Source organism: Entelurus aequoreus, linkage group LG03 (genome assembly GCF_033978785.1).
Source record: "Entelurus aequoreus isolate RoL-2023_Sb linkage group LG03, RoL_Eaeq_v1.1, whole genome shotgun sequence".
In the NCBI taxonomy this organism is placed as follows: Eukaryota; Metazoa; Chordata; class Actinopteri; order Syngnathiformes; family Syngnathidae; genus Entelurus; species Entelurus aequoreus.
Genome location: NC_084733.1, coordinates 38449793 through 38472603, shown reverse-complemented (window position 1 = coordinate 38472603; position 22811 = coordinate 38449793). Strand labels below are relative to the sequence as shown.

At 39.2% G+C, this 22811-nt stretch overlaps 1 protein-coding gene across 1 annotated transcript in view; it reads right to left on the bottom strand.

Moving 5' to 3' along the window:
- Positions 1–5272: 5272 nt before the first annotated feature.
- The window catches only part of kcnk5a (potassium channel, subfamily K, member 5a), a 29101-nt gene continuing 11562 nt past the window's right edge, over positions 5273–22811 (bottom strand). The window contains exons 2-5 of the mRNA XM_062040489.1: positions 11757–11868; positions 8875–9041; positions 8635–8803; positions 5273–8173 (exon numbers count right to left, since the gene is read on the bottom strand). Coding sequence (XP_061896473.1) covers positions 7239–8173; positions 8635–8803; positions 8875–9041; positions 11757–11868 — 1383 coding nt within the window. The 3' untranslated portion in view covers positions 5273–7238. The remainder of the gene's footprint in view (positions 8174–8634; positions 8804–8874; positions 9042–11756; positions 11869–22811) is intronic.

Sequence of the window (22811 nt, the reverse complement as noted above, 5' to 3'; positions counted from 1 at the left end):
ATTTAAAATCAATGCGGTGACGGACAGGGAGCCAGTGGAGTGAGGCCAGGACTGGGGTGATGTGCTCGCGTTTTTTGGTACTGGTGAGGAGACGGGCAGCCGCGTTTTGCACAAGCTGCAAACGGCGGGGTGATGCCTGATCAATGCCAGCGTACAGTGAGTTATTGTTGTCTAGCCGGTGTGTGATGAAGGCGTGGATAGCAGTCTCCAGGTCGCTCTGGGAGAGATAGGCCTTGGTCTTTGCTAGGGTTCTGAGATGGTAAAAGCTGGTACTAACCACTGAGCTGACCTGTTTGGTGAATTTGAAGGCACTATCAAAGATCACACCGAGATTTCTCACGGAGGACCGGATGTTTACACCCAGAGGGCCTAGAGCACTGACAAACGAGACTGGAGATGTATCGCCGAAGATGATGATCTCGGTCTTGCTCTCATTAAGGTTGAGGAAGTTAGCACTCATCCATGCTTTAATGTCAGTCAGACAGTCAAGCAGTGGTTGAAGTGCGACCTGTCCTGTGACCTTAAGACAGGGGTGGGCAATTAATTTTTACCGGGGGCCGCATGAGCAACCCGAGCACTGCTGGAGGGCCACACCGACAATATTTCAATTAAATTTTGCTCAAATTATTTTTGATATACCGTAAGATAGATAATAATAATATTTTCATTTAACCTAACTTATCTTTATACAAAAGCAGATGGCTTTTGATGGTTTTATTTTTAACACTTTCTTACACAACACTTCCTGATGTATATTACAATACAAAAATTTCAAATTCTGTCACTTCATCCTGCATCCTCTTTGTTGTGAACGTAGCACGCCTGTAAGGTGATTGGCGAAGAAGGAAGAAGCGTTGCTGTTGCGGAAATGAGGAGTGAGGATTGGTTTTCCTTTTGGAAAGAACGAGATAAGTTGAGCTGTGTTAGTATAGCATGCTCAATAAAAGTTTAAAAAGAGCGTCAGACTTGGTGTGCACTTCTTCTGGACGCTACAATTGATGTCACAAGTGGGATGAAATGCCTCCCAGTTCACCTTGCCATCAAATCTGGGAGTCTTCATTGAGGGCGGAATTCCCCCCGTGGCAAGCAGCGTGGCTGCACCTGTAAACGCTCTCTCCCTCTCTCTCTCTCTGTCTCTCTCACTCTTTGCGGCGAGCTCCTCACGTGGCACGTACCTCCCGATGAGCACACAAACAGTGCAGTATGCGCAAAGTTTTACTTCTGACACCAATTGTAGCGTCCAGAAGAAGTGCACACGAAGTCTGACGCTCTTTTGAAACTTTTATTGAGCAAGCTATACTAACACAGCTCAACTTATCTCGTTCCTTCCACACGCACGTCTCCTCACTTCTCATTTACGCAACTCAAGAAGACAACATCTACTTCAGCAGGTCGTTACACTATATTCTTTAAACACAGCAACGTGTGTACCACAAATAAGCACACGGCTTTACCTTTACTTGGCAGTCCATGTCTTTTTTAAAACACGCCATTCGTCATCAACTTTTTTCTTTTTAGCGTCTCGGGGATAACCGGGCATCACTTGTCGCTGTGCGCCTTCCCTCACAGGACATACGCACATATAACACTTTTCAAAATAAAAGCAGCACAGTTGTATTGCACGCACAATGTTTTTTTTTAATTTATTTTGTATTTGTGATTGCCGCTGCGCGCACGAGCATACGTCCGCACGGAAGTAATACAAATAACGCTTTTCAAAACAAAAGCAGCACCGTTGTATTGCACACTCGAAATAGATACTTTTTAAAATTTATTTTGTAATTTATAATTGGCCTCACGCGGGCCGGACAGGGACGTACAAAGGGCCGGATGCGGCCCGCGGGCCGCAGAATGCCCAGGTCTGCCTTAAGAGGTAAATAGATCTGAACATCATCGGCATAACAGTGGAATGGGACATTGTTCTTGACCAGGATTTCACCTAAAGGTAGTATGTACAGTAGGAAGAGTATGGGACCCAGGATTGACCCTTGAGGAACACCACAGGTAAGGGGGGCCACCGAGGAGAGAAAGTCTCCTAGCTGCACAGAGAAACTCCGGTCAGTTAGGTAGGACTGAAACCAGCTTAGGGCTACACCTGAGATGCCCACGTACTGCTTCAGTCGTGACAGTAGAATCCTGTGATCCACTGTGTCGAAGGCAGCTGTGAGGTCCAGAAGCATCAGGATCACAGAACTACCAGAGTCAGCGGCCAGAAGCAGATAGTTTTGCACTCTCAGGAGTGCCGTTTCAGTGCTATGAGATGTTTTGAAACCAGATTGGAATTTCTTGTGGATGTTATTTATAGCTAGAAAAGATTGTAACTGGACATACACTACTCTCTCAAGGATTTTGGGCAGAAAGGGTAACTGAGAGATAGGCCTGAAGTTAGAAAGAACAGAAGTGTCGAGATTTTTCTTTTTAATTAAAGGCTGCACCACAGCATGCTTAAAAGCAGCCGGGACATATCCGGAGGAGAGGCAGGTGTTAATCAACCATAAAATAGTAGGGCCAACTGAATCAAAGACTTCTTTGGGAAGGTGAGAGGGAAGGCTATCTGATGGGCAATATGTGGGCCGCAGGTGTTTGACTGCATCCGAGAGGGAGGAGAGGGAGATAGGCTCAAACTGCTCGAAAACAGCAAGCTGGGGAAGCGGGGGAGGGGGAGGGAGAGGAGGAGCAGAGGTGTCAGATGGTCTGAGTGCAGAGATTTTGTCAATGAAGAAGTTTAAGAAACTTTCACAGAGGACAGGTGAGGGGACAACAGGTGACACATCACGGGGGTTGATGAGAGAATTTAAAACTTTAAAAAGAACTTGGGGTTTATGACTATTACTGGAGATCAAGGTAGAAATATACTTTGTTTTCGATGCTTTTACGGCTCGCTGGTATTCAGACACGGAGTCCCGCAGGATTTGGAGGGAGACATGAAGCCTATCCTTCACCCACTTTCGCTCTGCGCGCCTGCAAGCGCATCTGAGAGCGCGCGTAGAGTTATTTAGCCATTGTGTTAGAAAAGCTTTGCTACGTTTGGATCTAAGGGGCGCAACAGAGTCTAAAATATCAGTGCAAGCCGAGGTAAACATAGAAAAAATCTCGTCAGCAGTAAAATCACAGTTTACACCCAGTGCACAGATTGAATGTCTATTGAAGGCAACTGAAAACATAGCAGCAGTTAAAGGGTTGATCATGCGTGAGCGGCGCTCGGGGACATAGCTGGAATTATTACCAGAGCACGGGATTACCGTTGTAAACAAAATTGGTGAATGGTCGGAGAGAGACATAGCACATATTTCAATTACAGAAACAGATAAACCATAGGATACCACGAGATCTAAAGTATGTCCCTTTTCGTGTGTCGGGCAAATGACAGATTGCTTGAGGTCAAATGAATCAAGGAGATTCAGAAAATCTCGGGCCAGAGGTTTTGATTGGCAGCAAACATGAACATTAAAATCGCCGCAAATTACAATTTGGTCGTAATTCACCAAAATCCCCGATAGAAAATTGGTCTCCTGTCTGACCCTGTGCTCCGTAATGACACCAGTGACCCTTGAATTCCTCAGGTGGAAGCACTGCCAACTCAAAAAGCAGCAGTCTGAAAACCTTAGAACTACCAATGACTGTCTGTAGTGATTCATATTTACAACATGAAATTATAGGGCAAAAACCCTGAAAATGTGAACTGGTCGAGTCGTGCGTGAAATCCCACAGTAACAGGAGACTGTTTTCCACTTGCTGCAGCACATTTTCAACCATCATCTGTTGAAGCTGGAGCAATGAACATTTCTGCGGGTAAAGGTGCCACTCTTTCTTGTGAAACACTGATTAGTGTGCATATATAACTTTGCCACTGTTTTGCCTTCATGCTTATGATAATTCAACACATGCTGTAATAAGCCTGTAGGAGAGCTGTCAAGTTACCACAGCAAAGTATGCAATTAATCGTAAAAAAAAAAAATCATGTATAAATGCAGATTAAACACGTAATTTACATTGAACAGGCATGCTCCCTTTACCTTAACCGTGGAGGCCAATGCATACACCAGTGCAAAGATGATAGATGTGTTTAGTATATTATCGACTGGTGTACATCAGCTCCTTATTTGCAATATTATTGCAGAATTGTTCAAAACGTGCACTTTATAGCATGAATGTTCTGACATCTTGATGATAAAATTGCATTTGTGTAAAAAAATATTGGGGTGTTTTGACTATTTTTAATTCCCCCAATGTCATATGAAAACAATTGATACGTTAAAATGAATCATGAATGAAAAGGATCATAAATAAGTATAAACCAATAGTATGTGCCCCCTATTTACACATACTGTATACATTCTCTGTTTAACTGAGATGACTATTAAGTTGATATTTTGATTTTTAACACAACAAATATAAACAAAAAATAAATAAAAACATCAGTTTACTCAGTTATATCTTTTCATTTTCATGCTTTTTAGTTGAGTTTTTTTTAAAATACAGAAATAGATCCCCTGTCAAGTTTGTTCCATAAACTAACACCTTCGACTGAGATGTATCTTTCTATTGTCACTTTCTAAAATTTTATCTTTTTTTAAATGTCAGTATATTTTAGGTTATAATATTTTTTTTATTTTTACAAATCTGTTTTCAATGTTGTTTGGTTGAATGTTTCTGTCCTTTATACATTTTTTAGAATATTGTACTTTACCAGTTCAATAGATTTCAATAATTTGAATATTGGGTTTGTGGGTTCCTTGTATCCACTTCCACCAATGACTATTACAGCGTATTTTCTGTAAAAGGAATACTGGATTTAAATATGTTAAAAGTCAACTACAATCAATTGAAATTTATCAAAATGATAATGTATCTGATTTTAAAAATGTATCGTTTGACGTAACTAATATGAATGCTAAACTATGACGGTACAGTAGTTCGATTACAAAACCAAAATGGTCATGAGATGTGCTGCGATACTTGAGGTGACGCTTCCTTTTAGACTGAAGACAGTCATTTCATTGTATTAGGTTTTTATCCAATCCATCTTCATGCGTGAAATGGCGGCACAGAGGCTAATAATATATCTGTGGGGATGAAAGTACAGCACACATTCGGTCTTTGTAAAGAATGTTGCCTGCAAAAGGGGATCCACAGTAAAAATTAGTTGCACAGTAAAACACAGGAAAGAAACAGCAAAAGCCTACATGGTCCAAGGAGAAGACCTCAAGACTTTGTTAGACAACAAAAATGTTTGCATAACTACTTCTTACTAGGAGTTAAATCATCAAGCCACGTTTCAATAATGTTTATTTTACACAGAGAATACAATCATATACAAACATTAATAATTTAATCATAAAAAAGTCAACCACACATACCGGTAAATAGCCACAGTGGAGTTCTTACACAAAGGAGCGAAGGAAAATGTAGAAATGGGTTTAACCTTGAGGAAGTAAATCATCTTAGTATATGTAGGCAAGCACTAGGAAAGCATAACAATCCACCAGAGAAATGCACATTAAATGTGACCCAGAAATGTCAGCGGGGGGAAAAAAACCTAAAATATTACACACCTTGGTCATTGAGTAAAAGATTTTACAACTTACGTGATTTACTATAAAGTTGAGCAGTACATCGTTTCCTCTAATTTAAGGCAGTGTAAGGTAGAAGGTGATCCATGTGACACAACAACTTCAAACATCACCAAATATTTACATTACATTGACTTGAAATGATTCTGAGACTTCAAAATTGACAACAACCCTGCTGTATGGCACTGGGATCTCATAACTTGCGTTCACAGCAACACTGTTTCAAGTTTTCTAAGGCATGTGCAAAAGGCAGGAGGAGAGCAAGTAAAGGCCATGGACAGGAATTCTTAACTGCTTCCCTCAAACTGTTTCAAATAACGTGAACAGAGAGGAAGATTTCTGCTGACTTTGGCACATGACTGAAACACACACACACACACACGTCACCAGATCATTGATCTGCTCCGTGTTAACCTCGCTGGGTGTCATTTGCATTACTACAGTCATTTCTGTCAGTGCAAGCCCCCAAAGGCAAATAGTAGCAAGGCCATGTCGTCAGAAGAGGTGTGTTTGTGGCTCCTGATGGGCTTTTGGCCAATATTTACAAGATAAATACAACGCAATGAAGTGGGGCAGGGTGGGGAAAAAAGTGTACCTTGGTAGGTAAATATCAAATGTCATATCATATTCCCAAAATAAAAAGAGCAACAAAAATTGTATTTGATGCGGTCAGATAACAATATATAAATATATATATATATATATATATATATATATATATATATATATATATATATATATATATATATATATATATATATATATATATATATATACAATAAAAATTGTATACAATAATAATAATATATGTATACAATAATACAGTGTGTGTTTACTTCAGGAATAAAGTGACTATATTCTCAGAGTGTTTTGGGGGGGATTTACAAGGAAACATTTGCTAATAATATATTTTGTGATTTCCTCGCGTGGCTATTTCCAATAACCAGCAATGCTTTTCAGCTCATAATGTTTGTTTTTCCTTTAAAAATTAACCTTGGGTTAGCTGTAAGTTTTTTTTAAGTCACCAGTGCAGACTTGATGACCTTAGTGCAGCCACAAGTCTGTTGTGCACAGTCAAAACAAAAAGCAATCTCAGAATAGACACCTTTCATCAAGGACTGAGGAACGAAACGGAAAGAAAAATGTTCTCATTGGACAACAGTTTAACTTAGGTTGGGAAAAAAAGTACTTAACCTGCCCTACAATGGACTTTGTCTGTCCTCATTTGGCGGAATTGTGCAATGAGAGACACATAAACCCTTTTGACTATACAGACTACTGCTATGCCCACCTTTTTAAATACTCTAAAAACACCAATATGGTGTATGTAAAAACTAATATGTTCAAACATAAACATAATTTTCTAAATGGACAACGCACAGAAAAGAAGTTGAAGAGGAAAACAGTCGATTTGATCATGATTGAGATATGAATAAGACGTTTGGCAGACATTACATAAATAGAGCTGATGGCAACAGGATCACAGGAAGCTCAAATACTCTGGATTTCCATTTGTAAGAAAAAGAAAACATTATTTGGCTTGGTGGTTTATCCTTTTCCTACCGCAAAAGCGCAAAGGGGTGTCCAATCTTTTTTTTTTTTAACAGTTCACATTAGAAAAACTTCAATACCGTCACAGTTCATAAGACACAGTTCTTTGTTCTTTCAAGGTTCTGTATTGTTCTCCTTTGAATATTCCTCGACAAGTGTCTCATAAGAGTGGCTGTGTTCAGATACATCGCTGCTAAAAACACAGAAGTCTGACACTGAACTCTGCTCCTCTTTGGAGTTGCTTTCAATGTTCTCATCACAAGTTGTTATAGATAATTTCGCTTTGGAATCGTCGTTATCCTCCTCCTCCAGATTGCTCAGAAAGTTTTCCTCATCGATGAAAGTAATATTTGCATTTTGGAACATAAGGGAATGGTAGTCTTTTGAATCCCACCTCCTTCGACTACTTCTTCCACAATCTCCCAATCCTGGATTCTCCAAGTCCACATCTTTGTCAAGCTGGTTCTCATATATTTGGTCTTGGTCAAGTTCGGCATCCCTGTCGACATGATCCTCCGTTAGCAGCAAACCGCTGTCAGAGCCCAGGAGGTAGTTCTTGGACTTTGAGAAAGCAACAGTGACACGGTCACTGAAGCTGTATCGCCTCTTGTGCCGTGGTGAACGCTCTAAACTAAGAATCGTGTGGCCGTTAAACATAGGGGTGTCATTGCAGCTCTTAGATCTAGACATGTCTTTGGCATCGCTGTTGGCATTCCCTGGGCTACTATTGTCTCGCTCATCACTTTTTGTGCCAATTTGTTTGATTAGGTCATTGTAGCCTTCTTGCTTCTTAGACAGGAATCCAAAGATGTTGACATCCTTAGGAGTGGGTGGCAGGCGAAGTGCGGCCTTGTGAGACTCTTTGTAAAGCCGTAGCTCATCGAGAGATAGCTTGCGTAGCTTGCGTCGTTTCTTCAGTGCTTTGTGGGCTTCGACCACCATTCGTACTTTCCAGTTGAAGAACAAGGAAAGCCAGGCCAGCCCAAGATAAATCCACACTTCCACAAAGTAACGATACAGCGTTGGGTAATCTTTGGTGGGTTCCACACCTGACAAGACAATACAATGTAGGTTATTGTTGCTGTCCGATGACAAGAATTTTTCATCATTATTCAAGTATTTTAAAACATACCGAAGTGACTAATTTTTAGACAGATAAAGAACAGGAAAATTAACCGGTTAGGACAGTCAAAATCAATCCAGATTAATCAAATTGCATTATTGATTTAATCAAAATTGCAATGCATGCGCAGCCTAGTGACTCATATTCCCACAATTCCAATCACTGGTGGGCCAAATGCTATCTGACGGCAGAACCAACTTGATCAATAAGGGTAATTGAAACTGAATAACTTCCCTCTCAATAGGAAGTCTACAGTAAAAGTAAACAGTACAGTTTTAACAGAACATGCAGGATAAAGTCAAAGTCAAAAGTACATAAAGTGGATTTATGAGATTATCATAAGAAGTGATTATGTTTAGTAAGGTAAGTTTAAAGGTGGAAACTTACCTGCTACCAAGTCACCAAAACCAATCGTCGTCAAGGTGACAAAGGAAAAGTACAAGCCTTCAATATATGTCCAACCCTCCTGGGACATGAAAACAAAAGGTGGAAGGACTAAATGGATCAGCAACCCCCAGAGAAGAAAAATAGCTGTGCAGGTAAACTGAGCCTTTCTCTGGAATAGAGCGAACAAAGCAGTTCAGATGACTTTTTGTTCAGGAGATGTACAAGCCGATATCAAATTACCAGTGAAAATCCTTTCTTGGTTAGATATTGGCCAAAGTGCTTGGCTCGTCCACCAAAGAACTTCCCGAGCTCGCTGATCCAGGTAAGACACAGAGGCACACCAAAGAGCCCATAGAAGATACAAAATACACGTCCAGTTGAAGTTTTTGGGGCAATGTTTCCATAACCTTAAAGAGAACAGTGAATGAAAGTTAAACAATTTACCTCAACAAGACAATTTCAATTCATTTTCAAAGTCTTTACTAAAACAAAATATCGATATGGCCATTTATCACAATATTGCAATTCATGTTTTGATTATTGATGCGCTCTTGCGGCATATTGTTTTTTTTGGTGCTTTAAACTTCTTTCATCGTTCCTTCCAAGTGAGACGAGTCACCGTTTTACATGTCATCCAGGACCCGATACAAATAATTTGGTACCGGTACCAAAATGTATATCAATACTTTTTGATAGTTTTCCAAATAAAGGGAACTACAAAAAATTTCAATATTGCCATTATTTTAACAGAAAATCTTACAATACAATAAACATATATTTTCTATTGCACTCAAATAACAATTTTACAAGGTTAAACTATAAATTAAGGGGCATTAAACGCATTGTGTTTTTCCTGTTGCACTCAAAAAACAATTTACAATTTTCCATAGTACCGGTACATATAGCCTGCCATAATCAAGAAATAGGTTAGAGTAATATGAAAAGCTTCATTGACATTACATTAAATGCTTCATGATTTATAGTTGCCACATGGTCTGTGCTTTAAGAAAAACCCCTCGACCCGAAAAGGGACAAGCGGTAGAAAAATGGATGGATGGATGGATAGTAAGAACAAGTAAGTAAGTAAAAACAAAATTATGGATTAATGTACACAGATAAGCCATGTAGCAGGTAAAACCCATTTGTTAAAGATAAAACACAAATTGTTGGAATTTGTTACAAAATTCAATTATTTCACTTGCATTAGCTGACATGGATTGATTGATTACCATGAATTGATTTACGTGGACCCCGACTTCATACTTGCCAACCTTGAGACCTCCGATTCCGGGAGGTGGAGGGTGAGGGGTGGGGTGGGGCGTGGTCAGGGGTGGGGGCGGGGGTGTGGCTGGGGGCGGGGGGCGTGGTTAAGAGGGGAGGCGTATATTTACAGCTAGCATTCAGCAACTAGAGTATTTCATATATATTTCATATATATATATATATATATATATGTATGAAATACTTGACTTTCAGTGAATTCTAGCTATATATATATATATATATATATATATATATATATATATATATATATATATATATATATATATATATATATATATATATATATATATATATTTATTTTATTATACATATAAATAAAAGAAATACTTGAATTTCAGCGTTCCGGAGGCTATCCAGTAGATGGCAGTATTGTCCTGTTTAAGAGTGTCACAACATTGCTGTTTACGGCAGTCGAACTGCTTTACGGTAGACGAAAACGTGACTGCTGTTGTTGTGTGTTGTTACCGCGCTGGGAGGACGTTAATGAAACTGCCTAACAATAAACCCACATAAGAAACCAAGAACTCGCCCTCGATCATTCTACAGTTATAACGTGATTGGGCAGGCACGCTGTTTATATTGTGGGAAAGCGGACGTGAAAACAGACTGTCGCCGCTGTCCCCACTCAGGTCCGCATTGAGCTGGAGGGGGCGTGGCCTCCAGCTTCGGCTGAATTCCGGGAGTTTATCGGGAGAGGCGCTGAATTCCGGGAGTTTCCCGGTAAAACCGGGAGGGTTGGCAAGTATGCCCGACTTAAACAAGTTGAAAAACTTATTCGGGTGTTACCATTTAGTGGTCAATTGTACGGAATATGTACTGGACTGTACAATCTACTAATAAAAGCTTCAATCAATCAATCAATGGGCAGTTTTAACTCCGCTAATATTTGGCATCAAGCCAAGCAGCTGTGTGAGCAGCTACATAGCTACATGTGCACAGCAGGGGAGCTGGTTAACTTATGAGAGTATCGTATGTGTTTGCGAGAATGGCAAAGTGTTGTCTGAGTGACGTCAGTGAGTGAGTGGGCAAGTAAAGAGAGAGAGAAGGAGCGCTTGCACTGCGCAGTAGAAGGATGTGACCTGCAAAACTATTAATAAAGTAACCAGATTGTCACGACTCGTTGGCCTCATCATTCTGACCTAAAAGCGGAGCTTAGCGGACCATTTTCCAGGTAAAGTGAACAGTGTTACCCCCGACGAAAACATCGACCCTGGGAGGAACGTCTGCCATGTGATCCTTAACTACGGTCTGCACCGGAGCCGAACAGCAGGACAGGTGTAACAATTACATTGTTACCTGTCACTCTTTATAACTCCTAGTGCACATCTGAATGCTTATTATTCAAAAGTTTACCTAAGTTTGAAGCAACAGTGGTAATACTAATTGGCACATTTGGCTAAGCGTGTTTTAAAGCAGAAATTGCAGCGCGGCGCCTCCCTGTTTAAAGTTAGTTAGTTTTGAAGCCCAAAACACCCTATTGTCTTCAATTATAGTAAGTGTTTAATCCGAAACATTCCTGTCACTTCATTTAAAAAAATTTTTGGATATACCACAATGATATCGTATCGTGGCCTTAATACCATGATAATATCGTACGGTTAGATCTTTAGTTTGAACTACTGCAGATTGTAATCTTGTTAAATAATGCTGCAAAGTAAAAAGTATACATTTTTGTTTCTTTTTGTTCGACCATAAAAATACACTGCTTTATTGTAGGGTATTAGAAACAATATATCAAAAATCACTGTATCGCCATATCTAGATATAATTGTTATTGTGAGCCTTGTATGTCGTATTGTATTGTAAGGTAGCATGACATTCCCAGGCCTAGTACTTACCTATAGTAGTTATGACAGTGGCGGCAAAGATGACAGCGTTGGGCCAGTTCCAGTTGTTGAAAGTCTTGTTGCCAGTTATAGTGACCCCTTGGTCAGCAGCATCTGAGACTATCTGAAGACAATCAAAATAGAAAGAGCTAAGTGCATTTACAACATTCTAAAATATCACTTTGTGTTAATTGTCTAGGCTTAAATTACCTCCCTAACATCCTCCCTGTGAAAATGGTGATGGTATCTAGTGGCACAGCCGATAAACTGAATTAATGGTACGGCACATTAAACTCCAGATCTTTATCGTTCTAACCACTGCTTACACACAGGAAGGCAAGTATTACTGTACATCTCCTTGAAGATCTGTTTAATTCCAAAGCAACATGAAATGTGTACATCAGTAAAAAAAAACAAAAAAAACATTTACATTACTTCGTTCTATTACCCCTATCTCATGCTATACTGAACTTATTTAGGGTTTGGCAGGTGTATTACTATAACTTTTCTGACTCTGTGAATTATTTTGAATCAAGCTCTTTATATTGTGCAAGGTTGAGGTTATTATTTACGTGCAAAATTATTGATCTCATTATTTGTACATGTCCAGGTTTTGTGCTGCAAGTGCTTCCTTATGAGCAACTGCGGCAAGTTCTGGCTTAACTTTTTTCTACCAAACTGGGGCCAGGGAAGTGCACTGTGCTTGAAGCACAGATCATCCAACAAAGCAGACTTCAGGTGTCAAGTGTACCCAACCAAAGTACAAATTGCCTAGTGTAAGTGTGCCCAAAAAATGGAATTACCCAATTTAAAGAAAGATGGTGCAGTACGTAGCTACAATGCTGTTAAATGTTTGATGAATTTTCGACTCTTAATATACTGCCTGAGACACATTACACTTACATTAGGTAACATAAGGCGAAGTACTTCAGTTATTATAAGGTGAATTCCCTGGTGAAAAGAAAAAATACTAAATAAAGAACCAACTGTATAATAAAATACGTTTTTAATTTGGCCGATTCATCGATTTGTTAGAAAAAAGCATACCGTATTTTTAAGACTATAAAGGCACACTTAAAATACTTTCATTTTTTCAAAAAATTACAGTACGCCCTATAACCCGATGCGCCTTGTGTATGAATTACTTATAGTTGTGATGACTTCGAACCAGTTTTATATGGTGTGATGACAAGTGTGACCAGTATATGGCAGTCACACATAGGAAATAAGTGTGGACTGCAGGTTGAATGGATCCATTTAAATAAATGACTCGAGATAGCAGTGGTAAGACCAAACCTTTGATGTTTGATTGAGAATATAGAAAATTACAAACAGCGCAAAACGTTTGATGCACATTCTAAACGAGTTGTTTGGCCGAAGTATGAAGGAAGGCAAGAATGTCATAAATATCTCCACAATACCTCCACGGTTTGATTTTAAATTTTTGGGACTTATGCAGATCCCAAATACACAACAGCAGGTACCAATAGGTAAGAAACGTTGGTTTTGCATAATAGGGCCCTAAAATACTGAGATGGGGGGGTTAAACAGATGTATAATGGGTCTAACGCTCCACCTAACCCCGGTGTAGCGCAGTCCCTGCATCCTGTACACATGGTTGCGGCCATTTCTAAGGGCTTTGAAAGCAAGCGGCACCTCTGACGTGTTTATTTCCAAATTTGTCATATCTTGCGCTGGTCAGAGCTGTGCCAGCCTGTCTTAGAGATCACTTTGTGTGATCAGAAACGCTTTAAATGTATCCAAACTCTCGTAGTCTCACTGTATAGTTTGAGCTAGTGTTTTAGCTAGTTAGCCTTTAGCTTGTGGCACCTTCAATTGAGGATTTTATCACTGAAGGGGGCTTTGTTCCACAGCAAGTCTTTAATTGTGATGAGACCGAAAAAGATGTAGCACCGAACCTTTATTACAGCGGAAGAGAAGGCACTACCGGGACACAAGCCGATGAAGGATCACCTCACACTGATAGTATGTGCTAACACTAGAGGTGACAACGTGAAGCCACTGCTTGTTTCCTACAGTGTTCAAGAATGGCACACATATTCGCAGACGCAAGGTAAAATTATTTTCCTTTTTTTGTTTTTTATTGTAGCAACATGGTGTTTAAGGTTTTGGAGTGCACCAACAAGACTTTTGTTTGTGTCTGTATGTTGACATTTAAGCTTGCTGTAATGTTGTGTTGTTTAGATAAAAAAAGAGATTGTTGAGCAATTACTATTACAATTAAGGTTCCGCTGTATTGTAATTGGAAGTTAAATAACTTTGTTATCCTAAATAAACAAAAAATGTACTCTCAATTCTGTATGTAAAACATTTAATTAAAGGATTATTGAACATCTTAAAGTGTATTTTTTCACAGATGAAAAAACTAGGTTAGACGCTGTCTTTTTGTTTGTTGCTATCACGTGATCACTTAATTTTCGCTCGGTTGTCCGTGTTGATGGGTTTATATTGCCTATCCGATTTGAAGCTGAAAAATTCCCGCAAAGGGACATTTGGCTTTGTAATCATATTTTTTTCCCTCTTAATTTTTGTTACTTTGCAGAACTTCTCACTAGCGAGTCGCAAGGCTCTCTGTACGTGCTTCCTGTGTGTGTAAAGCTGGCGGTCTCGGTCTCAGCCCACCGAGACAAAGATTGTGGATGACTGAAAAGAGGGCTCACTGTGTTTAATTCTACAGTTGAATAAACACGCTCAGGTGTTTGAGTGAGAGTGAGACCTTTTCCTCTCTGTTTGAAGCGAGGAAGAAAAAACGCAAGGCTCAACAATTCTGATTGGCGAACATGTCTCATTCAAATTCAACATTCAAGATTCAAGATTGTTTATTGTCATACGCACAGTTAAACAGACAGTTTGCCGTACAATGAAAATCTTACTTTGCTAGTCCACCCTTCAAGAAGTCACACGGTACTTAGCTAAAATAAAATGCCGGTGAAGAAACAAAAAAAAATGCCACCTCTGGCGGTTACATTATCGAAGTAATAAAAACGTTGATGTTGATTCGATGTCAATTAGTCTGGTTTTTAACTTGTGAAGCAAATACTGTAAAGGCTAAACCCCAAAAACTAAAAAAACTAAAGGTTTCAGGAACTTAAAGTTCCCAAACTTTTGGTGAAAAAAGGCCTATAGCCAGACTGCAAAACTCTGAACAGAGAGGCATCTAAAACTTTGTGCAAGCTCATGCCAAAATGCATGAACCTTATGTTGTGATGCTCTGGCATTGTTTAACAAGATGATCTAACATTGCAACAACATTTAGGAGTCAGAAAAGACGAAATGTATCATATATTTCCTGCCTTTGCACTACAAAAGTGACTTGTTATTTAAAAACAAACTCACTCACTGACTCTGTTGTTCTAATTCTTAATCAGAGAGCCTTTCTGTTTAATTTGGTTCTTCATTTACTACATGGTTTTAGGCTACACTGTTTATTTTTTAAAATACTTTAAAACTTAGTTTTATCTCACTCATTTTTATACACTTCATATTGATGCTCTTATGGTAAAGGGGTCGTATTATGCAAAACCAACTTTTCTTACCTGTTGGTACCTGTTTTTGTGTATTTGGGAACCCAATAAGTCCCGAAAATTTGAAATCAAACCATGGAGGTATGGTGCTGATATTTATAAAACAATCTTGCCTTCTTTAAAACATTCTCTAAATCAGTGGTCCCCAACCACCGGTCCGTGGCCCGGTACCGGTCCGTGGATTGATTGGTACCGGGCCGCACAAAAAAAAAAAAAAAAAAAAAAAAAATACATTTTTATTTTTATTAAATCAACATAAAAAACACGAGATACACTGACAATTAGTGCACCAACCCAAAAAACCTCCCTCCCTCATTCGCACAAAAGGGTTGTTTCTTTCGGTTATTAATATTTCTGGTTTCTACATTATATATCAATATAGATCAGACCTGGGCAAATTAAGGCCCGGGGGCCACACGCGGCCCGCTAAGCTTTTCAATCTGGCCCGTCGGACATTCCCAAATAATTTTTTTAGATCTTTAAGATGGAAAGTGTAGCTGCCATTATGATGTGCAGTCATGTTTTCTAATGACCATAAGTCTTGAACTATACAAAGTATTTCAATGGTTGGAATCTGCACTTTTGGATGAGCACACAATTGTATTTTTTCATGACAAAAAATTAAATTAAATCCGTGGGACAAATATCGAGACTACTTGTAGTCCAAAGTTGTCAATAAGTTCCTCCGTTTCTTTCATCCTCTTGTTGTGGCTGCAGGCAATAAATCCTCTGCTGTTGCCACTTCTGATAAAATGCAGCGTATAGTTCTGACATTTATCGGTCAGTAGACTCGACATGAAAGCGCTAAAAACTACGACATGGCTGTTGGGGTGGGGACGCAGTCGAAGGGGGCTTGTGGAGGAGTGCTTCAACACGTAAACAAAACCATCAACAAACAGCGCATCCTGGACAGACAGTGGCTTGAAGATGGTCTATAACAGTGGTCCCCAACCTTTTTGTAACTGCGGACCGGTCAACGCTTAAAAATTTGTCCCGCGGAGGGGGATGGGGGGTATGTTTTTTTTTTTTTTGGCCTTAAAAAAATACAATCATGCGTGCTTACAGACTGTATCCCTGCAGACTGTATTGATCTATATCCATCCATCCATTTTCTACCGCTTATTCCCTTCAGGGTCACGGGGGGTGCTGGAGCCTATCTCAGCTGCATTCGGGCGGAAGGCGGGGTACACCCTGGACAAGTCGCCACCTCATTGCAGGGCCAACACAGATAGAAAGACAACATTCACACTCACATTCACACACTAGGGCAAATTTAGTGTTGCCAATCAACCTATCCCCAGGTGCATGTCTTTGGAGGTGGGAGGAAGCCGGAGTACCCGGAGGGAACCCACGCAGTCACGGGGAGGACATGCAAACTCCACACAGAAAGATCCCGAGGCTGGGATTGAACTCACTACTACTCAGGACCTTCGTATTGTGAGGCAGACGCACTAACCCCTCTTCCACCGTGCTGCCCTGTATTGATCTATATTGATTTATAATGTAGGAACCAGAAATATTAATAATAAAAAGAAACAACCCTTGTGTGTGAATGAGTGTAAATGGAGGAGGGAGGTTTTTTGGGTTGGTGCACTAATTGTAAGTGTATCTTGTGTTTTTTATGTTGATTTAATAAAAAATAAAAAAAAAGTTTTTTTTTTTTTTTTTTTCTTGTGCGGCCAATCGATCCACGGACCGGTACCGGGCCATGGCCTGGTGGTTGGGGACCACTGGTCTATAAAACAAAATCTAAGCAAAATGTTGACCAAAGCCCCACTATTACATGTTACATAGACCACAAGGAAGTGTTGTGAATGTAAAAAAAAAAAGATGATTTAGAAAAGTCAAATATCGCTATTTTCCCTATAATAATTGATTGATAGATTACTCAATCACTAAAATAATCCATAGCTGAAGCCCTAAACTGAATTAGGAATGTTTGAAAGATGAGGTTAATGATACTATGAACAAAGTGACAACCTTCAGTTTCCCAGGGAAGATGTGAATAGCATATAAAAAGGGTTAAATTTCATGAAAAGACAAAACGCTGACTCAGAGGAAAACCATAGGGGTCGCGAACAAGCAAAATCATGGGAGTAGGCTCTGATCGCTAAATGTCAGTGCAAAAACATGATAAATGGCAAAACCTTATTTTTAAATGATAGAAGATAAAGTAAAACATGATAAAAGATTGATGATTTTGACCATCACATTCTACAGTAAGCTTTCTATAAGATCGCGATAAACATAAACCGGTGAATGGCTGAGTGTTTAGACTTTGCAATGTGAAAGGTCTTTAAAAGCTTAGAGTCAGACGCAGGTCGACTCATGATGACACAAATGACCCTGAGAGCAAGGCAAAAACGCAAGCACACAGTTAAGCATATAGTAACAAACATTTTGTGACAAACTTACAAGGGGAGTTGCTGAACTGGTTTTCACAAACCAAATAGTTGGAGAACTGGATGTTCTAATTAAAGCAAGTAGTATGGATGCACTAGCAGTAAGCTGGATAATTTAGAATGGCTCAAGATCAGTTTGCCAATTCACACACATACACACTATAGCCACTGAAAAATGTCAGATGGATTTATTGAAATCCATTTGACATTTGAAATAAATCTTTGAATTAATTTTACAATTTAATTCAAATGGTCAGAAGTAGCCAGTAGTGAAACACATGATTGGGACACCCTTAAAACAACAATAGTGTTACAATTGACTGTTGTGTGCCACATCCATACAACACCTCTCAGGTCACCCAAGAACTGTCCATGAAACATCATCATGCATATATTTTCAACCTATACAGCTTTCCCTGATGCTCCTTCTACTTACTCTACAGGCTGATGCTTATTCATCTACAAATATCTCATAATTATTATATTTGGTTAATAATGTACAAAGGGTTCTTCATTAGGGCCAACAGTAATTTCTGCTAATGAGAGAGCGACTGATTACCGGCCGAATTGACATATCTCGGCATCAGCCTTTTTTATTTTTATCTGTAGTGTTTTTTGTTTTTATTTTTTTCTTCTTCCATCTATCCATCCATCCATCTTCTTCCGCTTATCTGAGGTTGGGTCGCGGGGGCAGCAGCCTAAGCAAGGAAGCCCAGACTTTCCTCTCCCCAACTACTTTGTCCAGCTCTTCCCGGGGGATCCCGAGGCGTTCCCAGGCCAGCCGGGAGACATAGTCTTCCCAACGTGTCCTGGGTCTTCCCCGTGGCCTCCTACCGGTCTGACGTGCCCTAAACTCCTCCCTAGCGAGTCGTCCGGGTGGCATCCTGACCAGATGCCCGAACCACCTCATCTGGCTCCTCTCGATGGATATCTTCCATCTATCCATCCATTGTTGATAATAATTAGTCATATTTACCCTTTATTACCACCATTACTGTCATGCATTTTATTGTTTTATTATATTTTATTGTTTTGTTTTATTCTATTTTATTGAGGTGTTTTATTATTAATTGTTTGTTTATTGATTACTTGTTTCATTTTAAATGGTTTTAATTTGATTACTTTTATTGTTTCTTTTTTATGTGCAGCACACTGGAGACAGTTTTGTTGTTATTAGTGCTACATGAATAAAGGGGATTGGATTTTAAATGTAACAATTATCAAACAAGCGTCTAGATGTAATCGCGCCTTTTTCTGTCTGCAGCATTGTCCCGCCCACGGTGCCATGTGATTGGTTATGCAAACCACGCACGACTAAGCGGCAGAGCCAATCAGAAGCCGGGGTATTTTGTGTTGAAGCCGAGGTTTTTGCAGGCTCACCAAACTCAGGGCGAAGTAAGTGTAGTCACTGCGGTGGGTACACACGTAAAATCAGAAAACTCTCATGAAATTGTAATACACATCCTAGCCCTCTACATATCAAAATAACATACCGGTAAGCGTCAGCTCTGCTAACTCGTAGTACTTAACGTGTCTGTGAATCACTTGAAAACAAAGCTGCTGAAATTATCGATATGGAAACAATCTGTTAGAGGACTCAAACTAAGAACTCAAACTAAAAATACAGTCTAGTTTTATTGCAGGGACACACGAAAAGGATGGATCCCCACATCTGCGGTCCCCTCCAAGGTTTCTCATTGTCATCCCATTGGGTTGAGTACTTTATTGCCCCGATGTGGGATCTGAGACGAGGATGTCGTTGTGGCTTGTGCAGCCCTTTGAGACACTCATGATTTAGGGCTATATAAGTAAACTTTGATTGATTGATTGATTTCAGGGATGCAAAACTTCAGGGAGATACTGTATTTATTTATTCACATTTACTGAATAAGAGATGCTATTGTGCCAAGGAACTCCCTGCTCTTTTTGTTTGTTTTTATTAACTTGTTTTTTTTAACAGACATATTTCATGCATTTAAAAAAAGTTAAGAGTTAAAGTTTGTAATATCATTATTCTAAATTTTGACACCAATATGTCACTTTTACTGTACATGACTATCGGCTCCAAATATTGATTATCAACCTCCTGCAGTACTAATAATTTTTAATGGCACTGAAAAAAAACATGTCGGTCAATCTCTATTACTAATCATGAGACGAAATCGTGATAATGAATTTACAAACTCTACATTTATAAAAATTAGGACAGTCAAGTGATAAAAAATGTTTTTAATCAGATGAATCACATTCTTGAACTTGGCCTGCTTGAATAAAATGCGCTTCAGAAAATACCCCAATATTTGGATACAATTGCGATTTTGTAGTCAGAATGTCATAGGGGAACACTTTAAAGTTTTACTGAACTGCAAGTCATTGACTTGCTTACAATTCGGTGACAGTAACTATAGTAAGAATTAGGTACACATTTTGAAAGTCTCTGAGATAATGTAGCAAACGAGGTGCAGATGTAAGGCTGCAGCTAACGATTATTTTTCTATCGATTAATCTATAAATTATTTTTTTCGATTAATCGGTTAATCTATATATTATTTTTTTCGATTAATCTATAGATTATTTTTCCTCTTACCGATTATTATTTTTATTTAAAATGAAGATGAAAAAATAAATGTAGGTCAGTTTTTTCAAAAGGCATGGCTTTTATTTACAAAAAAAAAAATTATGGCCACTCAGTCAACATTAACAACAACATGACAAAATATTCTGTAACAATGTAAACATTTAAAACTTTTAACATTTAACAAAATTAAAAGTAGCTTATTTGCTTTTTAATGTGCAATATAAAAGTAAACATCCAGTGCAAATCTTAATATTCTGCAATAGTATAAGCATTTCAAAAGTAAAAGTATTGCTTTTTTGCTAAAATGTGCAAAAATAAAGATAAACATCCAATACAAAAAAGTGCAACACGAAATATTCTGTAACAACAGTGTAAACATTTCAACAAAAGTGAAAGTATTGCTTATTTGCTAAAATGTGCAAAAATAAAGATAAACATCCAATACAAAAAAGTGTCAATCTAAATATTCTGGAGCACTGTAAACATTAAGTATTGCTTTTAAAATGTGCAAAATAAACATCCAGTCCAACACAGTACACAATAACCAATTCTACTCAGTCCAGTGAGTGACTAACAGTTGTAATGAAGAAAGGTTAGCATGTCTACATGCTCTGGTTCTTTTCTTGTTTACAATATTCGCAGCAGCTAAAAATAGGCGCTCAGAAGGGGTCGATGTGGCTGGAACTGAGAGGTAATTAGCCTTCACCTCAAGCCAGGACTGCGAGTGAGCTGAGCTCCAGTTTAAGTTACTTAGAAGGTCAACGGGCTCATAGTGATGTTACTAGTAGTTGACTGGGAGGTGTTTATTATCATTTGGGGGGAGTCCGCTGCCTGATGCTCACCTGCTAAACACCTATCTGCTCGACGCTGAAGCGCTGACTACATGCGCTCTGAATACGCACTGCTGATTGGCTGCTAATGCTCTGAATACGCACTGCTGATTGGCTGGTAATGCTTTCTGTGTACCAATCAGATGGTTGTGTGGGTGGGACAATGCTGCGTGCTGAGACAGAGGCAGAAGGAGCAAAGCGGCTTGTTAAGACTTTAGCTTTAGCTTAGAAACTCGTTCGGTACACCCCCGTACCGCAACGGTTCAATACAAAACACGTACCGTTACACCCCTAGCAGATCCAAATGACACATTCATGTTTTTGTGTAATGATGACAACGTATGCTCACGCGGACGATTGACTAGTTGATGGTTGATGGTTTTCTTTTCAAATGTTCGTTCATAGCCATTGTGCTGCTATGATAGGCCATTTCCGCTCGACACAGCGTGCATACAACAACATTAGGCCGTGTATTGAAATACTCTCACACTTTGGACGACTTTTGGCGTGCTTTTTCCCCCTCGCTCGCACCGCTCGCATAGTCTGCTTTGCGCTCCGCCATGACGGTAGTGTGACGTAAATATGCGACGCGTCGACGCACAAAAACGGCGTCGACGTATTTACGTAACCGATGACATCGACCATGTCGACGCGTCGTTTCAGCCTTATACAGATGTACAGTATTTTAATAGATAATGTAATAAAGACATCCATAAACAACTTTACATGGTGCAACATTTACATCTGCATTTACTCTTTAGTTTAACCAGTTGTTTAAACAAATGTAAGCCATTTTAATTTTGTTGGCAATGTTGGACTGAATGTGACGTGTCGCGCTATTATTGTGAAGCCGGAAGTGTGCGTGTGTGAGAAAGAGAAAAGTGTGTTGACGAGAGACGCGACAATTGTCAATACGTCAAACTTGCCTCTCGATTCCCTCGTTACGGTCTGTCTTTTCTGCTGGGTTTCATATAATTACAAAACCTCGATTACACAAACTGCTTACATTCTTTTTCAGATGACAGCGCTGATCTCTATTTTGTACAAACTACCTCCAGTTTGTACGACATTAGTTGGCAACATGAACGACATCATGCAGCACTTGGTCCTCACAGATGTTTAGTGTCAAGTACTGTGGCTGTCCATTTCGAAAATACATTGTTTAATTTATCTGTGGTAAATACAAATAAACTCAGCCAGCATAGTTTGTTGTCCTCTGTTTGCTGTCCATGTAGCATTCATGCTCGCAACATCCTCATGTTCAAGTTTCGCTTGAAGATGTTATTTGATACTTGATGTGCGCCGACGATAAAGCTGCAATACTAACTAATTACCTCAGTTTTATGTAAAGTTCCGTCGGAGTTTGTTTTGAATGGGGCCGAGTATGGCTGGACAATTAATTTAAATTTCATTTCGATTTTGATCATGGCGTCTCACAATTATGAAAACATAATAGTCAAAAAACAACAACTAATGGGCCGCGCAACGTGCATACAAATTCCGGAGCTTGTGATGGTGAAACAGATGAGAAGCAAATGAGTTAAAAAACACCACGACTACTAGAAGTTTGGGATGTCACCATGGTTGCTACTTTTTATTTGTCACACGGCTAATATGCCTCATCATTCATCACTGCACTCAACAAAAAAGTAAGGCATATGATTTCTGTGTTAACTTAACCGCGGACAGAGTCACATAATTAACCAATAAAA